The sequence below is a fragment of the Budorcas taxicolor genome, chromosome 18 (genome assembly GCF_023091745.1).
Source record: "Budorcas taxicolor isolate Tak-1 chromosome 18, Takin1.1, whole genome shotgun sequence".
NCBI lineage: Eukaryota > Metazoa > Chordata > Mammalia > Artiodactyla > Bovidae > Budorcas > Budorcas taxicolor.
In genome coordinates, this window is record NC_068927.1 from 19535858 (window position 1) to 19558866 (window position 23009).

At 44.9% G+C, this 23009-nt stretch overlaps 1 protein-coding gene across 1 annotated transcript; it reads left to right on the top strand.

The window, feature by feature from the left end:
- Positions 1–2885: 2885 nt before the first annotated feature.
- Positions 2886–21613, top strand: C18H16orf78 (chromosome 18 C16orf78 homolog). Its single transcript, XM_052656996.1, has 6 exons — positions 2886–3035; positions 4504–4506; positions 7035–7145; positions 7691–7826; positions 16769–17021; positions 21466–21613. Exons 1-6 carry the CDS (start codon positions 2886–2888, stop codon positions 21611–21613), a joined length of 801 nt encoding a protein of 266 aa, XP_052512956.1.
- The last annotated feature ends 1396 nt before the right edge of the window (positions 21614–23009 follow it).

The following is a 23009-nucleotide window of genomic DNA, read 5'->3' on the forward strand; positions in this document are numbered from 1 at the left end:
CCAAAAATTCAACAAATCCCACGTAGAATAAATATAAAGAGATTCACACTTAGACTCATCATAGCCAACTTTTGAAAGGCAAAAACAGAAAAATCAGCAAGAGAAAAATGACATACGTAGGGGAGCAACAGTACCTGACTAACAGCTGACTTCCCATAGAAAAGAACGGGAGGCAGAAGACAACAAAATGATGCATCAAAGTGCTGAGTAAACTGTTAACCAAGAAGTCTGCTGCTGCTAAGTCACTTCAGTCATGTCCAACTCTGTGCAACCCCATAGACGACAGCCCACCAGGCTCCCCCGTCCCTGGGATTTTCCAGGCAAGAGCACTGGAGTGGGGTGCCATTTCCTTCTCCAATGCATGAAAGTGAAAAGTGAAAGTGAAGTCACTCAGTCATGTCCGACTCTTTGCGACCCCATGGACTGCAGCCCACCAAGCTCCTCCATCCATGGGATTTTCCAGGCGAGAGTACTGGAGTGGGGTGCCATCCAAGAAGTCTATCATCCAGCAAATCCTTTTTTCAGAAATGAAGAGAAAAATACAGATATCTCCACATACACGAAGACTAACAATTTTGCTAAAATTCTGCAAATATAAAGCAAATGAATCCATATACAAAAGATTACATGTATATGATTTTATATATATAAAATTCCAACAGACAGAACAAATGTGAAATTAAAAGTCAGAGTAGTGTTTACCCTTGGAGGGAGGGAGTGACTAGCAGGGGACATAGGGGGAAAATTCTGGAGCACTAGTTATTTATGATTCTGGCACATTTCTGCATGTAGTTTAAATCAATAAAATTTACTAAAACAAAGAAGGAAGCTTGGTCGTGCCACTGCCTCCCCCCTGTCTGAATCCCTTTTCTTTTCCCTTTGCTTCTCTTTCCTTTCCAGACTCAGCAAAACAGTGGCCTCCAAGGAGCTGCCTGGTGTGGCCTCTGCCTGCCGCCCCAGCATCATTCCTCACTACCTTGTAATCTAGTGTGGGAGGAAAGGGACAGGCCGAGCTGCCTCCCTCTTGAAAAAGAAGGAAACTCCATCTCGCACTTTCAGGGAGCTTTGGACTATATGCCTAGTAGCCATGGGGATAACATACCTACAGCTGAACTGACCTCCCAGACTGATAAACACCAGATTCCATACCAAGATTTCCCAGTGCCAAAAAAGAGTGTGATAATCCCCTGTGAAGTCAATCACCTTTGTAATCTTTATGGCACCCAGTGGTGTAGGCTACGACGTATAACCAGCTGACCCTTCTGATTATGAATTGTGGCTGTAACCCAACTGTATCTCCCTTTAACCCTTTCCAGGCTAGGTTTAAGGAATTGGGGGATGTGGGCTTGAGCAGTACACATAAGGTATGTAAGGTTTTCACAAAAGTCAGCCGGGGTCCTTGGCTAAGAGGAGACTCTGCCTTGGGCCTGCTGGTGTAACAAACTGCATTCCACTATTGGCATTGTCCTTCTGAATGAATCTGTTTCCCAGAATGCATGGCTACACCACTAGCTACCCTGGCCTTCTGCTATTATGCAAGTGTTACCTGCTTCTATCCTGCCACAGGGCCTTTGCACATGCTCGACCTCCTGGTCCAGAGACCCCTATTAAGACCAGTTTACCCTTTATCTTCAGCCACTCCCCAAGTGTGATCCACCCACGAACCCATCCAAGTCTAGTTCTTTTGTTTAGTTCTTAGAATTACATTTCTTTCCTTCAGAGTACTCCTCTTCATTTGTCCTGATGGATTCACAGAGTAATTATTGAACTGCTGTCTTTCCCACTAGCCCATATGTTTTAGGAGTCCTGATGATGTTTTTATCTTGCCTTATATCCCTTGCACCATGCTGGCATATAGCAGGCATCTGATATCTAGTCAATGAATATAAAAGTAATTGAGCCTATACAAATCCTCATTCTAATTAGAGCACATTGTGGAAAGCCTACCAAACTAAAAAATTTGGATTTTTGTATAAGCTGCAGCTAGCCGCTGAAGGTTTTTGAGGAGAGAGGTGAGTTGACCATTGTTTTAGGAAGATCTCTATGGAAATGGAGGTGGAGAGCCCATACTGGAGGCTGTGGCAGAATCCAGGAGATGGACAGTGCCTGAAGAGGTGAGGCAGGAAACAGAACAGGCTCTATCTTGAAAGCAGGACTCCATCTCGGGCCAGATTGTGGACTTTGAGCTATATGTCCAGTATTTATGGAAACAACATACCAACTGGAAAACCGGGCCCCCAGAAGGAAGAGCCCCAGGGTTCTCCGTCGCCTAAAAGAATACCCTAATTATCTGTGTAACCAAATAGAATCATACATTCTATTATGCTTACTGGGGTATGACCACAGGCCTATCGATAATTGTCACTGTTCACTTCCTAGGCTTAAGGCATACGATCACGGGTGAACTTTGATTGTATCTTTCTTTTTCCTTTGTTCAGGCTAGTTTCAGGGGACCTTATACACTTAGGGTATATAAGGTTTTCACAAAAACTGGCCAGGGTCGTTGGCTAAGAGGAGACTCTGCCTTGGGCCCGCCGGTGTAATAAACTGCACTCCACTATCTGCACTGACCTTCTGAGTGAGCTTGTTTCCCAGAACCTCTGGCTACAACAGAGGGGACAGGATCCACGTGAGGAAGCCCGCTCCACTCTGACCCCTGCCGACAGCCTGACAATGACCTCACAATCAGCCTCTGGACCTCCTGCCCCTGGAGGCCAGGACCCCCGGCTCTGCCCCAACACTGCCCTTTATGCTCGCATATATGTTCATGTCTAGAGGGAAACACCGCACCATCTGAGTCATCCAGGACCAGCGACCAGAGGCAGAGGGCTCAACAAAGTGGGAGTGGGCCACCTTCCTGCCCACGGCAGGGCCAGGGCTCCACGATGACAGAGAAGTCAGAGGACCTGAAGAACTCCATGCCCACAGAGAGGAAGCTCGTGTGGAGGACGGCCGAGGAGAGGCGGATGTCAGACCTGACTCGAGTGTTGGAGTGGCTGGAACGGAGGCAGGGGAAGAAGAAGCAAGCTCTCCAGGTGTGTACTGTCCCAGAAACCCTACAAGGAAGGCTTCGCTCAAGGCGACTGAAGCCTGATGTAATGGGGCGAGGGCGGGTTTGCAGCACGGGGGTGAGCCAGTAGGAGAGCGCTGGAGCCCATGGGGGAGATTGTCCATGGGGTCAGGCCATCCTCGTTTGCTAAGGAGCCCCGTGTAGTTAAGCTCCCACCCTGCCACAGAGACTGGGAGGTGGGGATGCTGTCTTTCTCGATGTTCGCATTTCAAAGGATGGCTCTCTGCATGCTTGTGCGCAGTCATGTCTGACTCTGCGAACCTGGACTGCAACCCACCAGGCTCCTCTATCCATGGAAACTTCCAGGCAAGAACACCGGGGTGGGTTGCCATGCCCTCCTTCAGGGGATCTTCCTGACCAGCATCTGGAGAAAAACATTCCTGGATTGTAAACCTGGGCAAGAGGCTGAGAGAGGATTTATATCTCAAAGGGGCAGAAAAGGAATTTACAAGTGTAAATTTTCTAAAGAAATTGTTCTAGGAAAGGGGAGGTCAAGGGTCTGCCGTCAGGAAGGCTCCTGTCTAGTTTCACTGAGGTTTCACTTAATGAGAGACATTAAAGCTCTCTCTGTCCGCTTTTCAGAAGGGCTGAGGGACAATTGCTTCTAGAGTCTTGCTGCTGTGTCCTTCCCATTGTCCCCAGGCACTTCCAGCCTCGTGATAGCCCCAGGGTCAAAGGGCATCTTCCACCTCCACTGTCCTCTCTGCAACTCCTGATAACACAAAAAACCTCAGACGCTCAGTTGAGTCCGACTCTTTGGGACCCCATTGACCATAAGCCCGCCAGGCTCCTCTGTTCATGGGATTCTCTAGGCAAGAATACTGGAGTGGGTTGCCATTCCCTCCTCCAGGGGATTTTCCTTATCCAGGGATCAAACCTGTGTCTCTTCCATCTCCTGCACTGGCAGGCAGGTTCCTTACCACTAGCGCCACCTGGGACCCTCTTCCTTTCTATCCTTCATCAGAACTTAGTTTAACGGCCTGTCTTAGTCCATTTGGGCTGCTACAATCATATGCCATAAACCAGGTGGCTTAGAAACAACAGAAATTTCTTTCTTCCCAACTGAGAGGTTGGGAAGTCCCAGATCAAGGTGCCAGCAGATTTGATATCTGATGAAGGCTTGCTTTGTGGTTCATAGATGGCTGCTTCTTGCTATGTTCTTGTAAAGAGGAAGAGACAGGAGTGCTCTCCAGGGCCTCTTTTCTAAAGTCCTAATCCCATTTATGAGGGCTCCACCCTCATAACCTCAATACCTCCCGAAGGCCCCACCTCCCCAACGTTATCACATTAGGAATTAGGATTTCAATACGTGAATTTAGGGGGAGGGGGGCACACGAAACAGTCTGCAACACTAGTTTTCTCTCTTTCTCCAGGAACAACCAATTTTGCCCCAGTTTCCCTCAAGAGTTCCCCTTTGGTCCCTTCATCTATAGAAGGTCAAGCCATAGCCTTGGAAAGTGGTCTCTTCAGCAGAGGAGGCCACCTGATCTTGACTCCCCTGGCCCCTAGAGAAAAAATGGGTGAAAATGGCATTACTAACAATGGTGATATGTTTTACTAAGCATTTGCTGTGTGCCAGGCCCTGTGCTTGGCATTGCAGTGAGTTGTCTGGTCAACTGCTCCTAGCAAGGCTACAAGGTAGACACTGATCTTACCCACCAGCTGAAGGATAAGGAAGCTGAAATGAAGAGAGGAGCTCACGGAGCTAGTGAGGGTCTCAGCCAGACACGCCCAGTTCCCCAGCTCATGGGCTGTCAGGCCCACCCCCCACACACCTTTGCCACCACCACCTGTCCTTTCCTGCTTCTCCCAGCTCATCGGCCCCTGCCTTTCACGGGAGCTTCTGTTCTGGTTATGTGTTTATTTATCATTATAGTCATTTACTGAGGGTGGCTCCAATAGTAAAGAATCTGCCCGTGATGTAGGAGACCCAGGTTCGATCCCTGGGTTGGGAAGATCCCCTGGAGAAGGGAATGGCAATCCACTCCAATATTCTTGCCTGGGGAATCCCATGGACAGAGGAGCCTGGCAGGCTACAGTCCACGGGATCGCAAAGAGTCAGACACGACTGAGCGACTAACACACAGTCAGAGCGATTTGGAGGGCTAGCTTCATCAGACACATGGAAACACATCTGACAAACACATTTTACTCTAAAGAGTTAGTGATTTACCTACCCTACCAATTACCCCTCATTTTTGGGGGGAGGTGTTAGGGCTTGACTGCTGGGCTTCTCAGAACTCAGTTACAGGAATCTTACTCACTCCTTTGATGAATATACTTGATCCCACCTCTTCCTGCTAAGTTTACATTCTAATAATGTTTTCACAGCTGTAGCTTCTATGTGGCTTTTCTTGTAAATAATTTTGGACCCAGAAAGGGAACAAATTTACTTTCAAAATACAATTAAATCTTCAAGCATCATTACCCTTTCCAGAAGCATTTGGATTTTGAAAGAAGCTCCTGAGAGAGAGGGTGATGTTTCCATGGCAGGTCTCGGATGGCAGGTGGCAGGGGGCCCTTTAGTGAAGACAGCTGGAGGAGGGCTCTCTGTGCCCCTGTCTCCCTTCCCCTGGCAGTCCAGGCTTTTCCCCCACTTCAGCACTATAACCTCTGGGTTATAGTCTACCCAGAGGGCTGTGCCCCTTGTGAACATTTGTCATAAAAGAAGACCCCTGAGATTTAAGGTCTCGGGCACAGGGGCCACCAAGTCAGTTTCTGTGACAGTTTCCTGATGGGTCTGTGGTACCAAATCAGTTCCACTCAGCTTCCTTCAAAAGAGGGGACTGTAGCTACTCGGGTAGCTGTTGAAGAGAGGTTGAAGGTTGAGAGGGAAAGGAGGGAGGTGGGCCACTCTCGGTGTAACTAGACTTAGTTTCTCTCTGATCAACTGGGAGTATCAGCCCTGGCCCCAGCTTGCACCCCTTCCCCCACTAAGCCCCACAAAACCCTGAAGGTAGCTAGCACCCACTTCTTAGATGGTCTTTGGACAGTTTCCTTCCACACACCCAGACTGGCTTATCAAAACCCTCCTTCCATTCACAGAGTGCTGCTAACAATAAGGGAGCGCTAAGCACTTCCCCACAGTAATTCATTATTTCCCACCATAACCCTATGAAGTAGCTTCTGCTACCATCCCCATCCTCAGATAAGGGAACTAAACTGCCCGGAGAGCCGTCCCTTGCTCAAAGTCACTCGGCCAGACAGCCATAGAGCAGGATGATTGCAAGCCAGGCCATCAGCCCTGGAGACCAGTCTTGGCCATCTCTGCACAACCCTCGGAACCCGCAGCATACCCCAGGAGGAGATCCAGTCAGTTCAGTTTCCCTGCTATGCTCCAGCACCCCAAGTCTACCCATTAAGGATGGGCCTGGATGCACCTTTGTGGGCCCCTCCCCTCCTGGGCAGTGATGAGACTTACTAATGAAACTGACCCTTTTACCGGCTTCTCCCGGCAGCTGGGAGAGCCAAGCATACATGCCTCGAATGGACTTGTTGCACTTACCTGGCCTTCCATTCCCACCAGGCAGACTGGAGCATCTGGGGAAAGAGAAAGGCAGGAGGAGTCGCGATGACAGCTCGGGGAGGACAAGATGGGATGAGGGTGGGGGGAAGAGTGGAGGGAGCACCCTGGCTGGGCTCGATGACTGGAGGTCACGTAAGGAAGTGGCAGCTAGCCAGGCCATTGGAGGGCTGGAAGGAATTCCTCCCAGGCTGGAGAGTGGGGCCCTCCTGTGGAGGGCAACAGGGAGCTAGTGATGGACTCTGAAGTGGAGAGGGACAGCCACGCCTGGCGCTGGAATTGGGATGAGGTCACCAGGTGTGTCTGGAGGCAGAGGGGCCACAAGGGGAACAGTAGGATGAGAGTAGGTGCTCAGGCTGCATGGTCCTTCCCCTCTGTGGTGTGCAGGACTGGTCTGTGCCCACTGAGGTGGCCACAGGGCTTTTCTCCCTGTTGTTTCAGAACAAACCCAAGGTGGTGATAGGCTTGGCAGAACCTGTGAAGGAAGAAAAGAAAACCAAAAGTGCCCTAAAACATCAGGGAGCCCGCCGCAAGAGCCAAGGGAACCAACAGGTGGCATTCTCTGAGCAGGTGACATCACCCCGCCTACCCCAGCCCCTTCACAGGACCGAGGGGGTGCCCACTCTGCTCTTGCATGGAATTGGCTACTTTTTCTTTTAAATGTGGGGCTCTAAAATTCATCCCTGCCACACAGTAGCACCCACACAGGTCACCCACCCCCTCCAGCCAGCCAGCTCCCACCCAACACACTGCGCAATCCCAGTGGGAAGACCTGCGCCCCTGCGGTAGGGCTTGTTCTTCCTGAGTACCACCTCCCTCCCCTAAACCCCTCAGGAATGCCATTGGGCAGAGGGGACAACCAGAGATGGCTGTGGTCTCCAGGGTCCCTCACAAGCTCTGGGGACAGAAGAAAGAAGTTGGTGAGCAGACACCAGTGTGCGTTCCTGTCCCAGGAACCCAGCACCTAGAGTCAGCCTCTCCTTGGGTCCCCCTCATCTGCCCTTCAGCCAACCCTTGAACTCACTCGCTGGGGGATGAAGGAAGCAGGGCCAGAACCCATTCTCTAGCCTATAACATCTCTCCAGATCTCCTCCCAGGCCTCAGGGCAAAACTCCTCCAGGGAGGACGAAACCTCTGCCCTGTACCGAAGGCTCTACAGAGTGGAAGCAAAGGGAAAACGCCTCAGCAGCCTGACCCCGAGCACCAACTCCAAGGACACACCCAGGAAATCCGGTGAGGGAAGAACCTCGGTGGGGGGATGCCAGAATTGTCCTCGCCATTGCCCTCCTATCAGAGGGGCCCAGAGATGGCACCATCTTTAAGGCAGCACCATCTATGTCAACCCCACCTCTGTGGATGCAGGAACCCCCATGACTAGGGATCATAGCATCAGGGGATGTGACCTGGACAGGAGACAAGTGGGTGTCAAGCCTCAGCTGGCACCCGGGGGGAGGGGGCATTTCTTCTCAGGAAGTTAGTATCATGTCCCCAGGGTTCCTGAAGTCATTTTGGTGACATCATCCTCATGCCCAAATGATCAGACTAGTTTAGATACTGTGACAGTGTCAAGGCGCTACAGAAGGTACCACAGCTGCTGGCCTGAAAGCCGCCAGCTGATGCTAGTACCCAAGAAAAAGAAGTGGGCTTGGGCTATGCCAGATATTGCTAAGACTGACTGTGTTTGAGTCCCAGCCCCACTGATGGGTAACAAACTCAGAGTTGTATAATCCCAAGCAAGCCACTCCATCCATGGGGTCTAGTTTTCACATCCGCAAAATGCAACAATTACACAACCAGCCTCACAGTATAGTGTAGTATTTTAGCAAGTCGAGACACAGACCACACTCCGCCAGATGCAGAGTCGGTGCTCAATAGATGTTAGCAAAGGGCTGTGTGCACATGCTCAGTCATGGCCGACTTTTGTGACTCCGTGGACTATAGCCCTCCAGGCTCCTCTGTCCATGGGATTCTCCAGTCAAGAATACTGGAGTGGGTTGCTATCTCCTACTCCAAGGAACCTTCCCAACCCAGGGATCAAACCACCATCTCCTGCACCTCCTTCATTGCAGGCAAATTCTTTACCACTGAGCCACTGGGAAGCATATGGAACTTCTCTGTAAACATTTTGCTAACATTCTCAGGTGGGCTGTGTTGGAATAACAAATGCATTTATTGTACCTGGCCTCTTGGGATGGAGGTGTATGATTAAAAAAGAAAAAAATTCTGGAGGGGATTTCCAATTAGCTCAAAGGAAGAGGGGCAAGAGCCTTGGAGTAGGGGTTGCCAGTTCTCCTGTGTTGTCCCACACTCTGCCCAACAAAAAGTTCATTTCTTTTTCATTTAATGTACCAAAGCCATTGTAACAAAACTGTGGTTACTTGCCAGTTAGAATTAAATATGATTGGCTCTAAATGCAATGTGAGATCCAGGACTGAATCCTAGGCTAGTTATTCAGTGAAAAAATTGGTGAAATCCAGGAAAAAAAACTCTGTAACATGCCCATGTTAATCTCTCATTCCTGGCTTATGTAAGATGTTAACATTAGGGGGAGGACGTATAGGAGCTGTCTGTAAGAGTTGTCTTTGCAATTCTTCTCTTCTATAAATCTAAAAGTATTCCAAAATAAAAAATTTATTTTTTTTTAATTTTTATTTTTACTTTATTTTACTTTACAATACTGTATTGGTTTTGCCATACCTTGACATGAATCCACCACAGGTGTACATGAGCTCCCAAACATGAACCCCCCTCCCGCCTCCCACCCCACATCATCCCTCCGGATCATCCCGGTGCACCAGCCCCAAGCATCCTGCATCCTGCATCGAACATAGACTGGTGATTCGTTTCTTACATGATAGTATACATGTTTCAATGCCATTCTTCCAAATCATCCCACCCTCTCCCTCAGAGTCCAAAATTCCGCTCTACACATCTGTGTCTCATTTGCTGTCTTGCATACAGGGTCATCATTACCATCTTTCTAAATTCCATATATATGTGTTAGTATACTGTATTGGTGTTTTTCTTTCTGGCTTACTTCACTCTCTATAATCAGCTCCAGTTTCATCCATCTCATCAGAACTGATTCAAATGTATTCTTTTTAATAGCTGAGTAATACTCCATTGTGTATATGTACCACAGCTTTCTTATCCATTCATCTGCTGATGGACATCTAGGTTGTTTCCATGTCCTAGCTATTATAAACAGTGGAAGGAGTTCAACTTATGCCCTATGGGAAGCCCCACCCCTTCCCCAAGGTTCCTGTCGTTCTCCATGTCCTGGTCCTGCTGGGAGGCTGAGCATCTGTGGTCTCACTTCCAGGACTATTTCCTTCTCCCTGCTCTCTGCCAACCCAGACAGGAAACACATCCCTTCTCCCCAGACCTCTCACATGAAGCCATTGCGTGTCAGCAAACTTTACTGAAGGTTTGTGGCAACAAAGGTAAATAATTACATCACAGACTTACACAGCAAACATATTAGAAGTCTATTATGATGTTCTTCAAAGTCCTTTGTCCCCTGCCATCCGATTTCCCTGACGGCTCCATTTCCTGCAGGGCTGGTTTCCAGATGTTTTGCTCAACTCCAGGACTAGGACTAGGGTCAGACAAGCTAGGCACCCAGGACACAGAATTTAAGAAGATGGTCTCTCTCAGCCGCCCACCTTGCCCTTTCATGAGCCTGAGAGCACACACCTCCTTGAGTTTCGCCCCCTGAGTGCCTCGTTCGTCTCACTCTAGTCCTGCTTCTGCCCAGCTCTCCCTCTTCCCTTATTTCCCCTCCCTTCTCTATCCTCCGCCTTCCCCGACCCACACATTCCCATTCCTTCTTACCTCAAGGGATCACTTTGTGCCACTGTCTCATTCCACACTCAGTGTAGTCTGTGAAAAACAGTATTTTTTTTCAATGTAGTCTGAAAAAAAAGGTATTTTCCTAAACAAAGGCAGTTCCTTCCCTAAGAGAAACTCTCACACAAGCCGCTTAGTTTCTTCCGTCTCGCTGCACAAGGACGCCAGCAGGGCAGGCTGGCTCGCCAGCACTTTGGTCCTCTGCAGCGCCTCCTGCATCTATCTGCCCAGCTCTGTCCCCCGCAAAGCCACCCTGTCGGAGAGCAGGCCGCCCTCTCCAAATGTAATACAACCAGTGGCCACTGGGGGTCAGCCGGAGCTCACGCAGACAAGTGGGCGGTTGTTCATAGGCATCCACCTGGGCATCCACGCGTGGCACCAGGACTGAGTCAGGGCTGAGTCTGGGCACAGCAAGAGGAACGTACTGTGAAAGCTGTCAGGAGGTCTGAAACGAGTGAGCAGGATCTGGATTGGGAGTCAAGATCGAGACAAAGCAGCCTCTAGGAAGGGTGTAGAGGCAGTTAAGGCCTATGGCAAAAGTCTAAGAAGGATAAGTGTGGATCAAGAAAAACCATTTAAAAAAAAAATTTTTTTTTTAAACTTTATACTTTATATTGGAGTATAGCGGATTAACAATGTTGTGATAGTTTCAGGTGGACAGCAAATACATCTATGGGGATACAGGATACGTGTACAGGGATTCCGCCATACAAATACATGTATCCATTCTTTCCCAAACTCCCCTCCCACCCAGGCTACCACATAACACTGAGCAGAGTTCCTTGTGTTGTACAGTAGGTCCTTGTTAGACTTCCATTTAAAAAATAGCAGTGTGTACCTATTGATCCCAAACAAGGAGAAATATTCTAGCCAGAACATCTCTTACTAACCTCCCTCAACCCCACTCAGCGCCCAAATACCTGGCGTCATTTTCAAGAACCAGCTGTTTTAGGGGTCTTGGCCACCAATTCTATCTGTGTGGTTTCCTCTCCTGCACTTCCTGTTATCAACTTAGAGAAGCCTGTGCGGATTTCTGCAGCTCTCCATGCTACTCTGCCCTGTAGACTCTAGCTGAATTGTCTATTCTCTCCCCTCAACTCAGGGAAAACTGTCTAGGCTTTCTCTACCCATGCTGCAACCTAAAGCCTCTTCCAGCCATCAGCTGGGGATCTCGTGGGACTCACCCCTTCTGTTTCATTTTCTAAAGGATCACTGCCCTGTATGGCCAACGTCTGAAAAATGCCATTTCACCTATCAGGCCCCAGTGTTTAACTGCTTGAGATGGACAGGTCAATCTAGCTCCTGTCGCCACACCTTGGCTGAAAGCAGAAATCTCAGATTGGCCTTTCCAAAACACAGCCCTAATTGAGTGCAGTCACAAGACATGGAAAACGTTTATGAAGTTGGATCTGAATTCTTAAAAGGTGACTGTGGCTAAGGGCCACTAAAAGATGCTGGGAAAGCATTGGGAGCACACTTGCAAAGTAAATCTTGACCAAGTCTGAGCATCTAGGCTAAGAAAATGGAATTCATTTGGCTTTCTCTTCTTGCCCACCTATGCTCAGGGCATTCTGTCAATGTCAGGCAAGGGTGTATTCCTAATGCAGAGGGTTGGGGTGCAGTTACCCCTTCTGTCTCTAGGTGATTATAGAGTCAACCCCTAGAGTCCCAAACACAGCTCACCAGAAATCTAATGTATTCATTCAGCAATGAACGCAGAAATATGGGACATTTTGTCCAAGAGGGTAGCCAGGACAGGCTCCCAGAAAAAGGCATTGATAACCTGGGTTCACGTTTTCTTGGCATCTTGGTCACATGACTTAATCTCTCTGACCTTCCACTTTCTTATTTGATCAATGGGCATGATATGGTTGTGAGACTGCAGTGCCCCCTCCCTAGAAAGCCTTTAGAAAACTGCCTGAAACATGAGTTACTCAATAAGTGTTAGCCAATGTGTATAATTCTCATTACCATTCATTTTAGTACTCATCTTCCCTGCATGAGACCTACTTTGATCCAGAAAAGGCTCAGATGTCTCAAGAAAGTCCATGGCCCTTTCTCCAAGGGATTTCCATTTGTGTCAATGAAGATGTGTACCTCATGATTCTCCTGGAACATGGTATCAATTTCCACCAGGCATAAACGGACTGCTGATGCCACCTGACCCCACCACTCTCTCAGGGGCCAGCTGTCAGTTTAGAGAGCTGTACTGGACACAAAGATCCCAGTTCAGCCATGGACTCATTGTGAGACCTTGGGCAAGTCAGAGCCTCTCTCTAGGCTGTTGTCCCTCCATTTATGTTATAGAATGTCTAGACTTTCCTAGATGTATTCTGGTAAATTTTCTGCATTTTATTCATGAATTCTTGCAAGTTTATAGGAAAAACAACTTACACAAAAAAAGTCAAATTAGCATCAATCTAGAAATGATACTTATAGACTACTGATTATTACAGTCTCACAATCTTATTCTTAGTCCATACATACGTTACTATTAGGGTGAATGAAAGATATTTGCAAAGTCAGAAATATTTAGGGAGTTTCTCAGCCATTTATTCATTTATCTAAAGAAAATGCTCTAGAAGGGAGCAGAGGCATCAAATTAGGAAATAGTTTAAAAATAAAAATCTTGATATGCACTTAAAATCATATTTTTTAGAAAGAATGAAAAAGGATAGGCAAAGAGATATGCAAACAGATGAAGTGGATTTAATGCTAAGAGAAACAACAGGCTGAAAGAGAGAGATTTTAAAATGTTAGACAGAGTAAACCATAAACCTACACACACCAAAAATAGAGTTAAATAAACATTTAGAAATGCAAAGTAAGTCTGACAAAAATAGTTACAGTAGGAGATTGCAATATACCTCTTTCAAGACAAATCAAATAGCTAATTTTAGGAAGTGCCTAGAAGAATTTAACAATGCAATTAACAAACCACAACTTTATACTTGAATAGAGAATACACATTTTTATGTGGCCAAAGCATATTCACCGAAAGGAAACTTTAACATTCAAGATAGTAAAGATTTTAGGGCCAGTTACAGTCAATAATTAGAAATAAAATTGAAAAAGATAATCTCAACAAACATTAAGAAACACACTTCCAAAATACCATGATTTAAAGACAAAAACTAATGGAAATAAGACTGTTTCATATCAAAATCTATGGGATGAAGGCAAAATCTATGCCTAGGAGAAATTTTACAGCAAAAGCTGAAAGCAATGGTTTTTATCTTATAGAAAATAAAAAAAAAGTAACACTTTTATTAATTTAATGACATAGAAGAAATAATTAATATGAAAAAGAGAATTCATCCATTCAATACCAACTAAGATGAATGAAATACAAAATTAAAAGTAGCTAAAAAGATAAACCAAAGCTAGCTATTTAAAAAAACAAGTGACAAATAGTATGTATATCATAAGCCTTGTCAAAAGAAGAGTCAAAAATATACAAGATTTTATATGAGAAAAGGTGCATAAGCAAAGGTAAGAAATACATTAAGTGAATTATAATAGAGTGTTGGGCAAGACTTGAGAGTCCCTTGGACATCAAGGAGATCCAGCCAGTCCATCCTAAAGGAAATCGGTCCTGAATATTCATTGGAAGGGCTGATGCTGAAGCTGAAACTACAATACTTTGACCACCTGATGCAAAACTGATTCATCTGAAAAGACTCTGATGCTGGGAAGGATTGAAGGCTGGAGAAGGGGTCGACAGAGGATGAGCTGGCTGGATGGCATAACCAGTGCAATGGACATGAGTTTGAGTGAACTCTGGGAGTTGGTGATGGACAGGGAGGCCTGGCGTGCTGCAGTCCATGGGGTCACAAAGAGCTGGACATGAGTGAGTGGCTGAACTGAACTGAACTAAAACCCAACATAAATGAATAACTTCTTATACTATAAACTATCAAATGGACATAATAAAGAGTGGAAAAGTTGACCAGAGCAATTCCTGAGGTAAAAATTGGAAGATAGTAGACACCTTCCCACTAAAAAGGCACAAGGACAAATGGTTTCACACCAAGTTCTACCTAACATTAAAAATCAAATAATCCCAATGTTACTTCAGCTATTTCAGGCTACATAAATATAGACATTTCTATTTTCTAATTTTCCTTGTTATGATTTTTAGATAAAGGTCTGTAATTTAAAAGTACACATTTCATTTTCAAATGCATAGTTTTTTAAGTATTTTTAATATTAATTTATCATTTTGATATTAATTTCTCACTTAAATTCTTTCTTCTCTGCAATCACCCTCTGTGTTTTTTCAGTCTTTTAACTTTATTGAGGCTTCCAATGGCTAAGGTAAATGTCACACTGCACTTGAAAATATGTGGGTTATTTTTGAATATCTTTTGATATTGATGTCTAACATAATTCCACAGTGATAAGAGAACAGATTCTGTGTGATTCAGAATCAGTCATTCAGATCATGAAATTTTTGCCCCTTGTTTTATGTCCCTGGATATGTTCCAGTTTATAGCCTCCTGATTTATAATAGCCTATGGGAACTTGAATAGAATTTGTATCCTGTTGTTGTGTGAAAACTGTATAAATCTTAATTGTGTTGAATTGGTTCATAGCGCTTTTCAGGTCTACTATATCCATCTACTTTTTTGTCTGTTCACTCTATTAATTTTTGAGAGCTTGATAGTGAAACTTCAACTAAAAGTCTTAATTTATCTACTTAAAAAAAGAATTGTATTATATAGTGGAACCATATGTAACTTTGTTCTGTATTTTCCAAGCCTCCTGTAAATGTGTTACTGTACTTTCATAACTTAAAAATTAAAAAATAAGAAAATATAGGTATTTCTGCATTAATTTGACAAGCCACCATGCTGATGATGCAGGGAACCCGAAGCTGGTGCTCTGTGACAGTCTAGAGGGGTGGGATGAGGAGGGAGGTGGGAGGGAAGTTTGGGTGGGGGAAAGCATATGTACACCTGTGGCTGTTTCATGGTGCTGTATGGTGGAAACCATCACAATATTGTAGAGTAATTATCCTCCAATTAAAAATTAAATTTAAAAAAAAATAAAATATTAGGCAAAAAGCAGGCCAACCTCACAATAATATGGATGCAAAGTTATTCTTAAAATGTTAGCAAATAGACTTAATGTTTGAAAATATGGCAAATATATCCATCTATGAGATGAATAACAAGCCATGACCAAGTAGGATTTATTATAGCAGCTTGCAAATGGTTAGGATATCAAGGTATCTAATAGCATGATTTATCAGTAAATTAAAGGAAAGCCATATGATCGTATCAGTAGATGATAGAGAGGCAATAAACAGACAATCAATTATTGCTAATAAAAACCTTATGTAGACTAGGAGTAAAACTCCTGAATATTACAAAGCATTCTAAACATTCTGGCATACATCATTCTAAATGATGGAATGTTCAATCTCTTTATTAAAATCAGAAACAAAATGAAGCATGACTTCCTTCATCATTATTGACACTGTTTTGGAGAGTGTCAAATGCAGCATGTCAAGAAGAGTACATAATTTTTATAAATATTAAGGGGAATATGTTTTCACTTTTCTCCTGATATGACCGTCTTTCTGCAAAACTCAAGAAATTCTAGGCCCGAAATGATACTGTATGGTGTGGTTGTTTGTGTACTAGAAAAAACAAAATTTTAACAGTAGTCTTTTCTGTATACCAGTCTCACCAGTTAGAAATGGGAAGAAAATACTCTACTCGTTCAAGCAAAAGTCTGTAAAATACAGAAGAGTATATTTAACAAGAAAATAATTAAGGCCGCCAAGCTCTAGTCCCACCAGTATTTCACTCAGTACAAACTCCATATCTGGGTGGCATCAGACCCTCACTATTTCATTTAATATATGTGTGCCTTTGTGCACACTGTTCCTCCTGCTCAGCCATGCTGTTCCTCCTGCCTGCAATACTTTTCTTCCTTTTTATCATGTGATAAACTGTTTGTCCTTTAAAATCCCAGTTCAAAGTTGATCTCCTCTGATACCTTCTAAACCCCCTTTAGGCTAAAGTTCACTTTAGGTGAATTTTCTCTAGGGAAGGAGAGAAGATTGAGAGAAGGAAATGAATGAAAGGCGAAAAAGGGTGAGAGTTGAGGAGAATGAGAGACAAGGAGAAAGTGAGGAGGATAAGATGAATAGGGATTAAACAAATGCTGAATGAGAACTAACCAAGGTCTTGGAGAGACGTTAGATCCGGTAATGTTTGAAGCCCATGCAGCCTTCCAGGTCCCATCCCCTTCCTGTCCACCTTACCACCACCCAGACCAGGACCTAACTCTCCCTGGTGACATCTGTCTAATTTCAGACTTAGACATCAAAGATGCGGTCGCTCAAGAGTCCACTCAGCGCCCAATGCCATACCGTCGACAAAGCGTCGTCGAACCCGTATTACAGGACACTGCCTTTGCCCAACGGAAGTCAACCGTCTTGAGAGAGTGGGGGGGCAGGATGCCTGATGCCTCTTATGAGCGTAAGCTGAAAAGCCTCATGGACAAGGGCACGGAGCCCAGGATGGAGATGATGAAGATGTTGAAGCCGGAAGAGGTGCTGAGCTGCCGGTAAGCAGCCCTGCGCGGGTGGGGCTGGGTGCTTCCTGTAAGACCGGGCTCTTCTCACGACGGTCTGTGGCTCAGACACCTGGGCTGAGCCCCGAGCAAGGGAGGGTGGCTGCAGCATGTGCGGGCTCTGCTTTGAGTCCCAAAGAGCTGAAGCCGGTAGGTCCACTAACGAACACGACATTTAGGTGCTGGCGTTTTGATGCCCTGTCTTAGGACACGTACACAACTTTCACCAAATTTCTGTTTGACAGAAGAAACCATGACTGTTATTCACAAAGGAAAGAATGAGTTGTTTGTGGCCTTGTTTTCTTCTCTTTTTTTTAATATGTATATATATTTTTTTTTACTTTACAATACTGTATTGGTTTTGCCATACCTTGACATGAATCCACCACAGGTGTACATGAGTTCCCAACCCTGAACCCCCCTCCCACCTCCCTCCCCATATCATCTCTCTGGGTCATCCCAGTGCACCAGCCCCAAGCATCCTGAATCCTGTATCGAACGTAGACTAGCGATTCATTTCTTACATGATAGTATACCTGTTTCAGTGCCATTCTCCCAAATCATCCCACCCTCGCCCTCTCCCAGAGTCCAAAAGTCCGTTCTATACATCTGTGTCTCTTTTGCTGTCTCGCATACAGGGTTATCATTACCATCTTTCTAAATTCCGTATATATGTGTTAGTATACTGTATTGGTGTTTTTCTTTCTGGCTTACTTCACTCTGTATAATTGGCTCCAGTTTCATCCACCTCATTAGAACTGATTCAAATGTATTCTTTTTAATAGCTGAGTAATACTCCATTGTGTATATGTACCCCAGCTTTCTTATCCATTCATCTGCTGATGGACATCTAGGTTGCTTCCATGTCCTGGCTATTATAAACAGTGCTGCGATGAACATTGGGGTACACGTGTCTCTTTCAATTCTGGTTTCCTCGGTGTGTATGCCCAAGCAGTGGGATTGCTGGGTCATAAGACAGTTCTATTTCCAGTTTTTTAAGGAATCTCCACACTGTTCTCCATAGTGGCTGTACTAGTTTGCATTCCCACCAGCAGTGTAAGAGGGTTCCCTTTTCTCCCCACCCTCTCCAGCATTTATTGCTTGTAGACTTTTGGATCGCAGCCATTCTGACTGGTGTGAAATGATACCTCATTGTGGTCTTGATCTGCATTTCTCTGATAATGAGTGATATTGAGCATCTTTTCATGTGTTTGTTAGCCATCCAGCTGTCTTCTTTGGAGAAATGTCTATTTAGTTCTTTGGCCTATTTTTTGATTGGGTCATTTATTTTTCTGGAATTGAGCTGCATAAGTTGCTTGTATATTTTTGAGATTAGTTCTTTGTCAGTTGCTTCATTTGCTATTATTTTCTCCCATTCCAAATGCTGTCTTTTCACCTTGCTTATAGTTTTCTTTGTGTGCAGAAGCTTTTAATTTTAATTAGATCCCATTTGTTTATTTTTGCTTTTATTTCCAATATTCTGGGAGGTGGGTCATAGAGGATCCTGCTGTGATTTATGTCGGAGACTGTTTTGCCTATGTTCTCCTCTAGGAGTTTTATAGTTTCTGGTCTTACATTTAGATCTTTAATCCATGTTGAGTTTATTTTTGTGAATGGTGTTAGAAAGTGTTCTAGTTTCATTCTTTTACAAGGGGTTGACCAGTTTTCCCAGCACCACTTGTTAAAGAGAGTGTCTTTAATCCATTGTATATTCTTGCCTCCTTTGTCGAAGATAAGGTGTCCATAGGTGTATGGATTTATCTCTGGGCTTTCTGTTTTGTTCCATTGATCTATATTTCTGTCTTTGTGCCAGTACCATACTGTCTTGATGACTGTGGCTTTGTAGTAGAGCCTGAAGTCAGGCAGGTTGATTCCTCCAGTTCCATTCTTCTTTCTCAAGATTGCTTTGGCTATTCGAGGTTTTCTGTATTTCCATACAAATTATGAAATTATTTGTTCTAGCTCTGTGAAAAATACAGCTGGTAGCTTGATAGGGATTGCATTGAATCTGTAGATTGTGTGGCCTTGTTTTAACAGGAAATTCCCCTAAGTTCCTTTACGCTGTGGTGTTGAATCGCTGGGACAGTAGCCACCATTCCCAGGGGCTACCTGGTGTATGTTTGGGGTTTCAGACTCTAAAGTGACCATAAACAAAGTCTGAAACCATTTGGCATGTATGCTCTTACCAAGGGGTCTCCCTTCTTGCTGTTCTCTGTCCTAGTTACAAGACCTACTGGTTTTCAGCAACACCAAACAGCAGGGCTTCTGCCCCCAGTCTGAGCATCCCTCCCCAGCCTGATGTTACTCTTCACTGTAAAGATGTATCTGACACGGTTCAGAAACTTCAGTAGAGGAGGATATAGGGCAACAGAATAAGGTAGTCATCTTTGTAGAGTTCACAGCAGCCAACTCACCTGCACATTTCAGACACCTGGCATCCACAGGCCCCATCACACAGTCCTGCTCTGCTGGCTGACGGGTTGGGGGGGTGGATGGGTGGAATGGCTAACCGGCTGAAAGATGGGCAGCCAGCCTTGTGGACTAGGGAGGGTTTCTGGCTCCTGCCACTTCCACAGCTGAATGACTTGGCCATGGCTTTCAGACTGATAGCGTGGTTTTAATTGACTCTGGCCAAAGACAGTCTTCCTGGGTTCCATGGTGGGGAGAAAAGAGACTTGGACAGTGCAGGGGGAGAGAATATTTGGAGATGGCAAAAAACAAGCCATTAGAAAAACATCCAAACAAAGGATGAAATTGTCCTTTGTTATCTTAGTGAGGGCGCACGGGTAGATGCGTGTGAGATCCTCCCCCCAGGGGCTGGGCTGGTCAGGGAGGGATGGGGTGGACTGTGGCTGGAGCCATCAGGGAAAGGCAGGACTGGTAGGAGCTGACTGTGAGAACAAGGAAGCTCTGGGCAGATCTTGAAAGAGAAGGGAAGTTCATAGGTGGCCTCCTGATTAGGATTCCAGGCTTTCACTGCTGAGGGCCTGGGGTCAATCCCTAGTCAGGAAACTAAGATCCTGTGGGCTGTGGGTACGGTCAAAAAGAAAAAAGAGGAAAGAGAAGGGAGACCATTTCCAATGGATAGAAACCCCAGTTCCTACAATATACAACTCCTTCCCCACCATTTTGTAGCAAAGTAAGCAACCAGAAGGTGGCCTGAAAGCAGCCTGAGTCGGGGGCCTCCCTCTTTATACTAAAGCTGAGAGCAAGGCCAAGGTTGATGGTGGGATAAGGGGCATGACGGCAGAGACACTCTCTAAACCGCATGGCAGAGATGGCATCAGTCCTGTTCTTCAGCTACAAGTCAGAACGGTGGGGCTTTAGCTAATATTTTTAAATGATGTTTTAATTTTAATTGTTTGAATACAATTAAAAAATACTCACCTCTATTCCTACAACTTTCTCAGCCTTTATTTCCACTGTCCTGTATTTCCCCCAGCCCTTGGCCTCACTCAGATTATACACACAAGGCAGTGATGAGAGAAAACACCTAACAATTTGCATTCAAGTTTTTCCTCCCCACTTGGCATAACGTCACAGCCATATTGCACCTTCTTCTCGCAAATGATATTTTAACATTAAGAAGATTTCTTGAATTGAATATTCCATTGTTTGCTTGACCATTCCTCTACTGATGGAATTTACTATTTTCTTATTGTCAATAACCCCCCAAATAAATACTTTTATTGATATAGATTTTCTTCCATTGACTTCTCTTCTTGGGATAAGTTGAGGACCAGAGTGGAATTACTGAATCAAAAATAATGAAATTTTTTGGGTGGAGAGGCAACTTGTTTGGCATAAATGTTGCCCAATTTATTTCCATAAGAGTTATGCTATTTTTCTAGATTCCATATATATGTGTTAATATATGATATTTGTTTTTCTCTTCTAGAAAAAATGTTAGTTATGAACCTATTTGCAGGCCAAGAATAGAGACACAGGTGTAGAAAATGAGCTTGTGGACACAGTGGGGGAAGGAGAGGTTGGGACAGTTTGAGAGAGTAGCATTTACACATATACACGATCACATGTAAACTAGATAGCTAGTGGGAAGCTGCTCTAGAACACAGGGAGCTCAGTTCAGCACTCTGTGATGACCTAGGTGGGTGGGATGGGGTGGCTGGGCAGGAGGGAGGCTCAAGAGGGAGTAGGTATGGATATATTTATGGCTGATCCATGTTGTACAGCAGAAACCAACACAACATTGTAAAGCAATTATTCTTCGATTAAAAACAAATTTTAAAGAGTTATGCCAGTAAAAACTCCCACCAAGTCTTTTATGAGACCTCTGTCAGCTCCAGAAATGTCTGGAGAGCCAGTCCTTACAGAGGTCCCCACACTGACACTGCCTAAATCTAAGCTCTTCTCAATAAAGTTTGGAGCTGCGGTGACTCCACCCTCAACTGACCTCTTTGGCCTTGTCTTCGCACAGATACCTGAGGTTATCCAAGAACAACATTCGAACCTTGCTCAAGCTGTGCAAGGATGCGGGAATGAACGTGGACATCCACCCCCACATGATAGAAGGAGAGATAGACGCTAAAAAGGTGTTCAACCAAAACATCAGTGTAGCCCTCTAAAGAGCCCCTCTCCCTGGCCGCCTCAAGCTCCCCCTGCTGTTGGGTCCTCAACCGCCAGATGCCACCCTCTGGTACACCGCACCTGGCCCTTCAGACCTGGGGCACCCCCTTTAGACAGTAGCAATTAGGAAACAAGGATAGACTGCTTGGATCATTGTGTTGATGTGATATTTTGTCCTTGTCATCCAAGTCAGAACCAACGCAGGAGAAACTATGGGTTTTCTCCCCACCTCCCAAAGAACACTCCCTAGAAAAGAAATCTTAGAAGGGAGAAATGGGAGTCCAAAGTCTCCAGTCTCTGTACAGAGAAAGTCTTAATGACCCAGATAAAACGATGGTGTGAGCACTCACGTAGAGCCAGACATCCTGGAGTGTGAAGTCAAGCGGGCCTTAGGAAGCATCACTGTGAACAAAGCTAGTGGAGGTGGTGGAATTCCAGCTGAGCTATTTCAAATCCTAAAAGATGATGCTGTTAAAGTGCTGCACTATATGCAAGCAAATTTGGAAAACTCAACAGTGCCTACAAGACTGGAAAAGGTCAGTTTTCATTCTAATCTCAAAGAAAGGGAATGCCAAAGAATGTTCAAACTACCATACGACTGCGCTCATTTTACATACTAGCAAAGTAATACTCAAAATTCTCCAAGCCAGGCTTTAACAATACATGAACCAAGAACTTCCAGATGTTCAAGCTGGATTTAGAAAAGGCAGAGGAACTAGAGATCAAATTGCCAACATCCACTGGATCATAGAAAAAGCAAGAGAATTCCAGAAAAACATCTACTTCTGTTTAATTGACTATGCTAAAGCCTTTGACTGTGTGGATCACACAAACTGTGGAAAAATCTTAAAGACATGGGGATAGCAGACCACCTTACCTGCCTTCTGAGAAACCTGTATGCAGGTCGAAAAGCAGTAGTTAGAACTGGAACAATGGACTGTTTCAAATTGGGAAAGGAGTACATCAAGGTTGTATATATTCACCCTGCTTATTTAACTTATATGCAGAGTACATCATGAGAAATGCTGGGCTGGATGAATCACAAGCTGGAATCAAGATTGCCAAGAGAAATATCAATAACCCCAGATATGCAGATGATACCACCCTGATGGCAGGAAGTGAAGAGGAACTAAAAAGCCTCTTGATGAAGGTAAAAGAGAAGAGTGAAAAAGTTGGCTTAAAACTCAACATTCAAAAAACTAAGATCATGGCATCTGGTCCTGTGACTTCATGGCAAATAGATGAAGAAAAATGGAAACAGTGGCAGATTTTCTTTTCTTGGGCTCCAAAATCACTACAGACAAGTGACTGCAGCCATGAAATGAAAAGACGCTTGCTCCTTGGAAGAAAACCTATGACAAATCTAGACAGCATGTTGAAAAGTAGAGACATTAC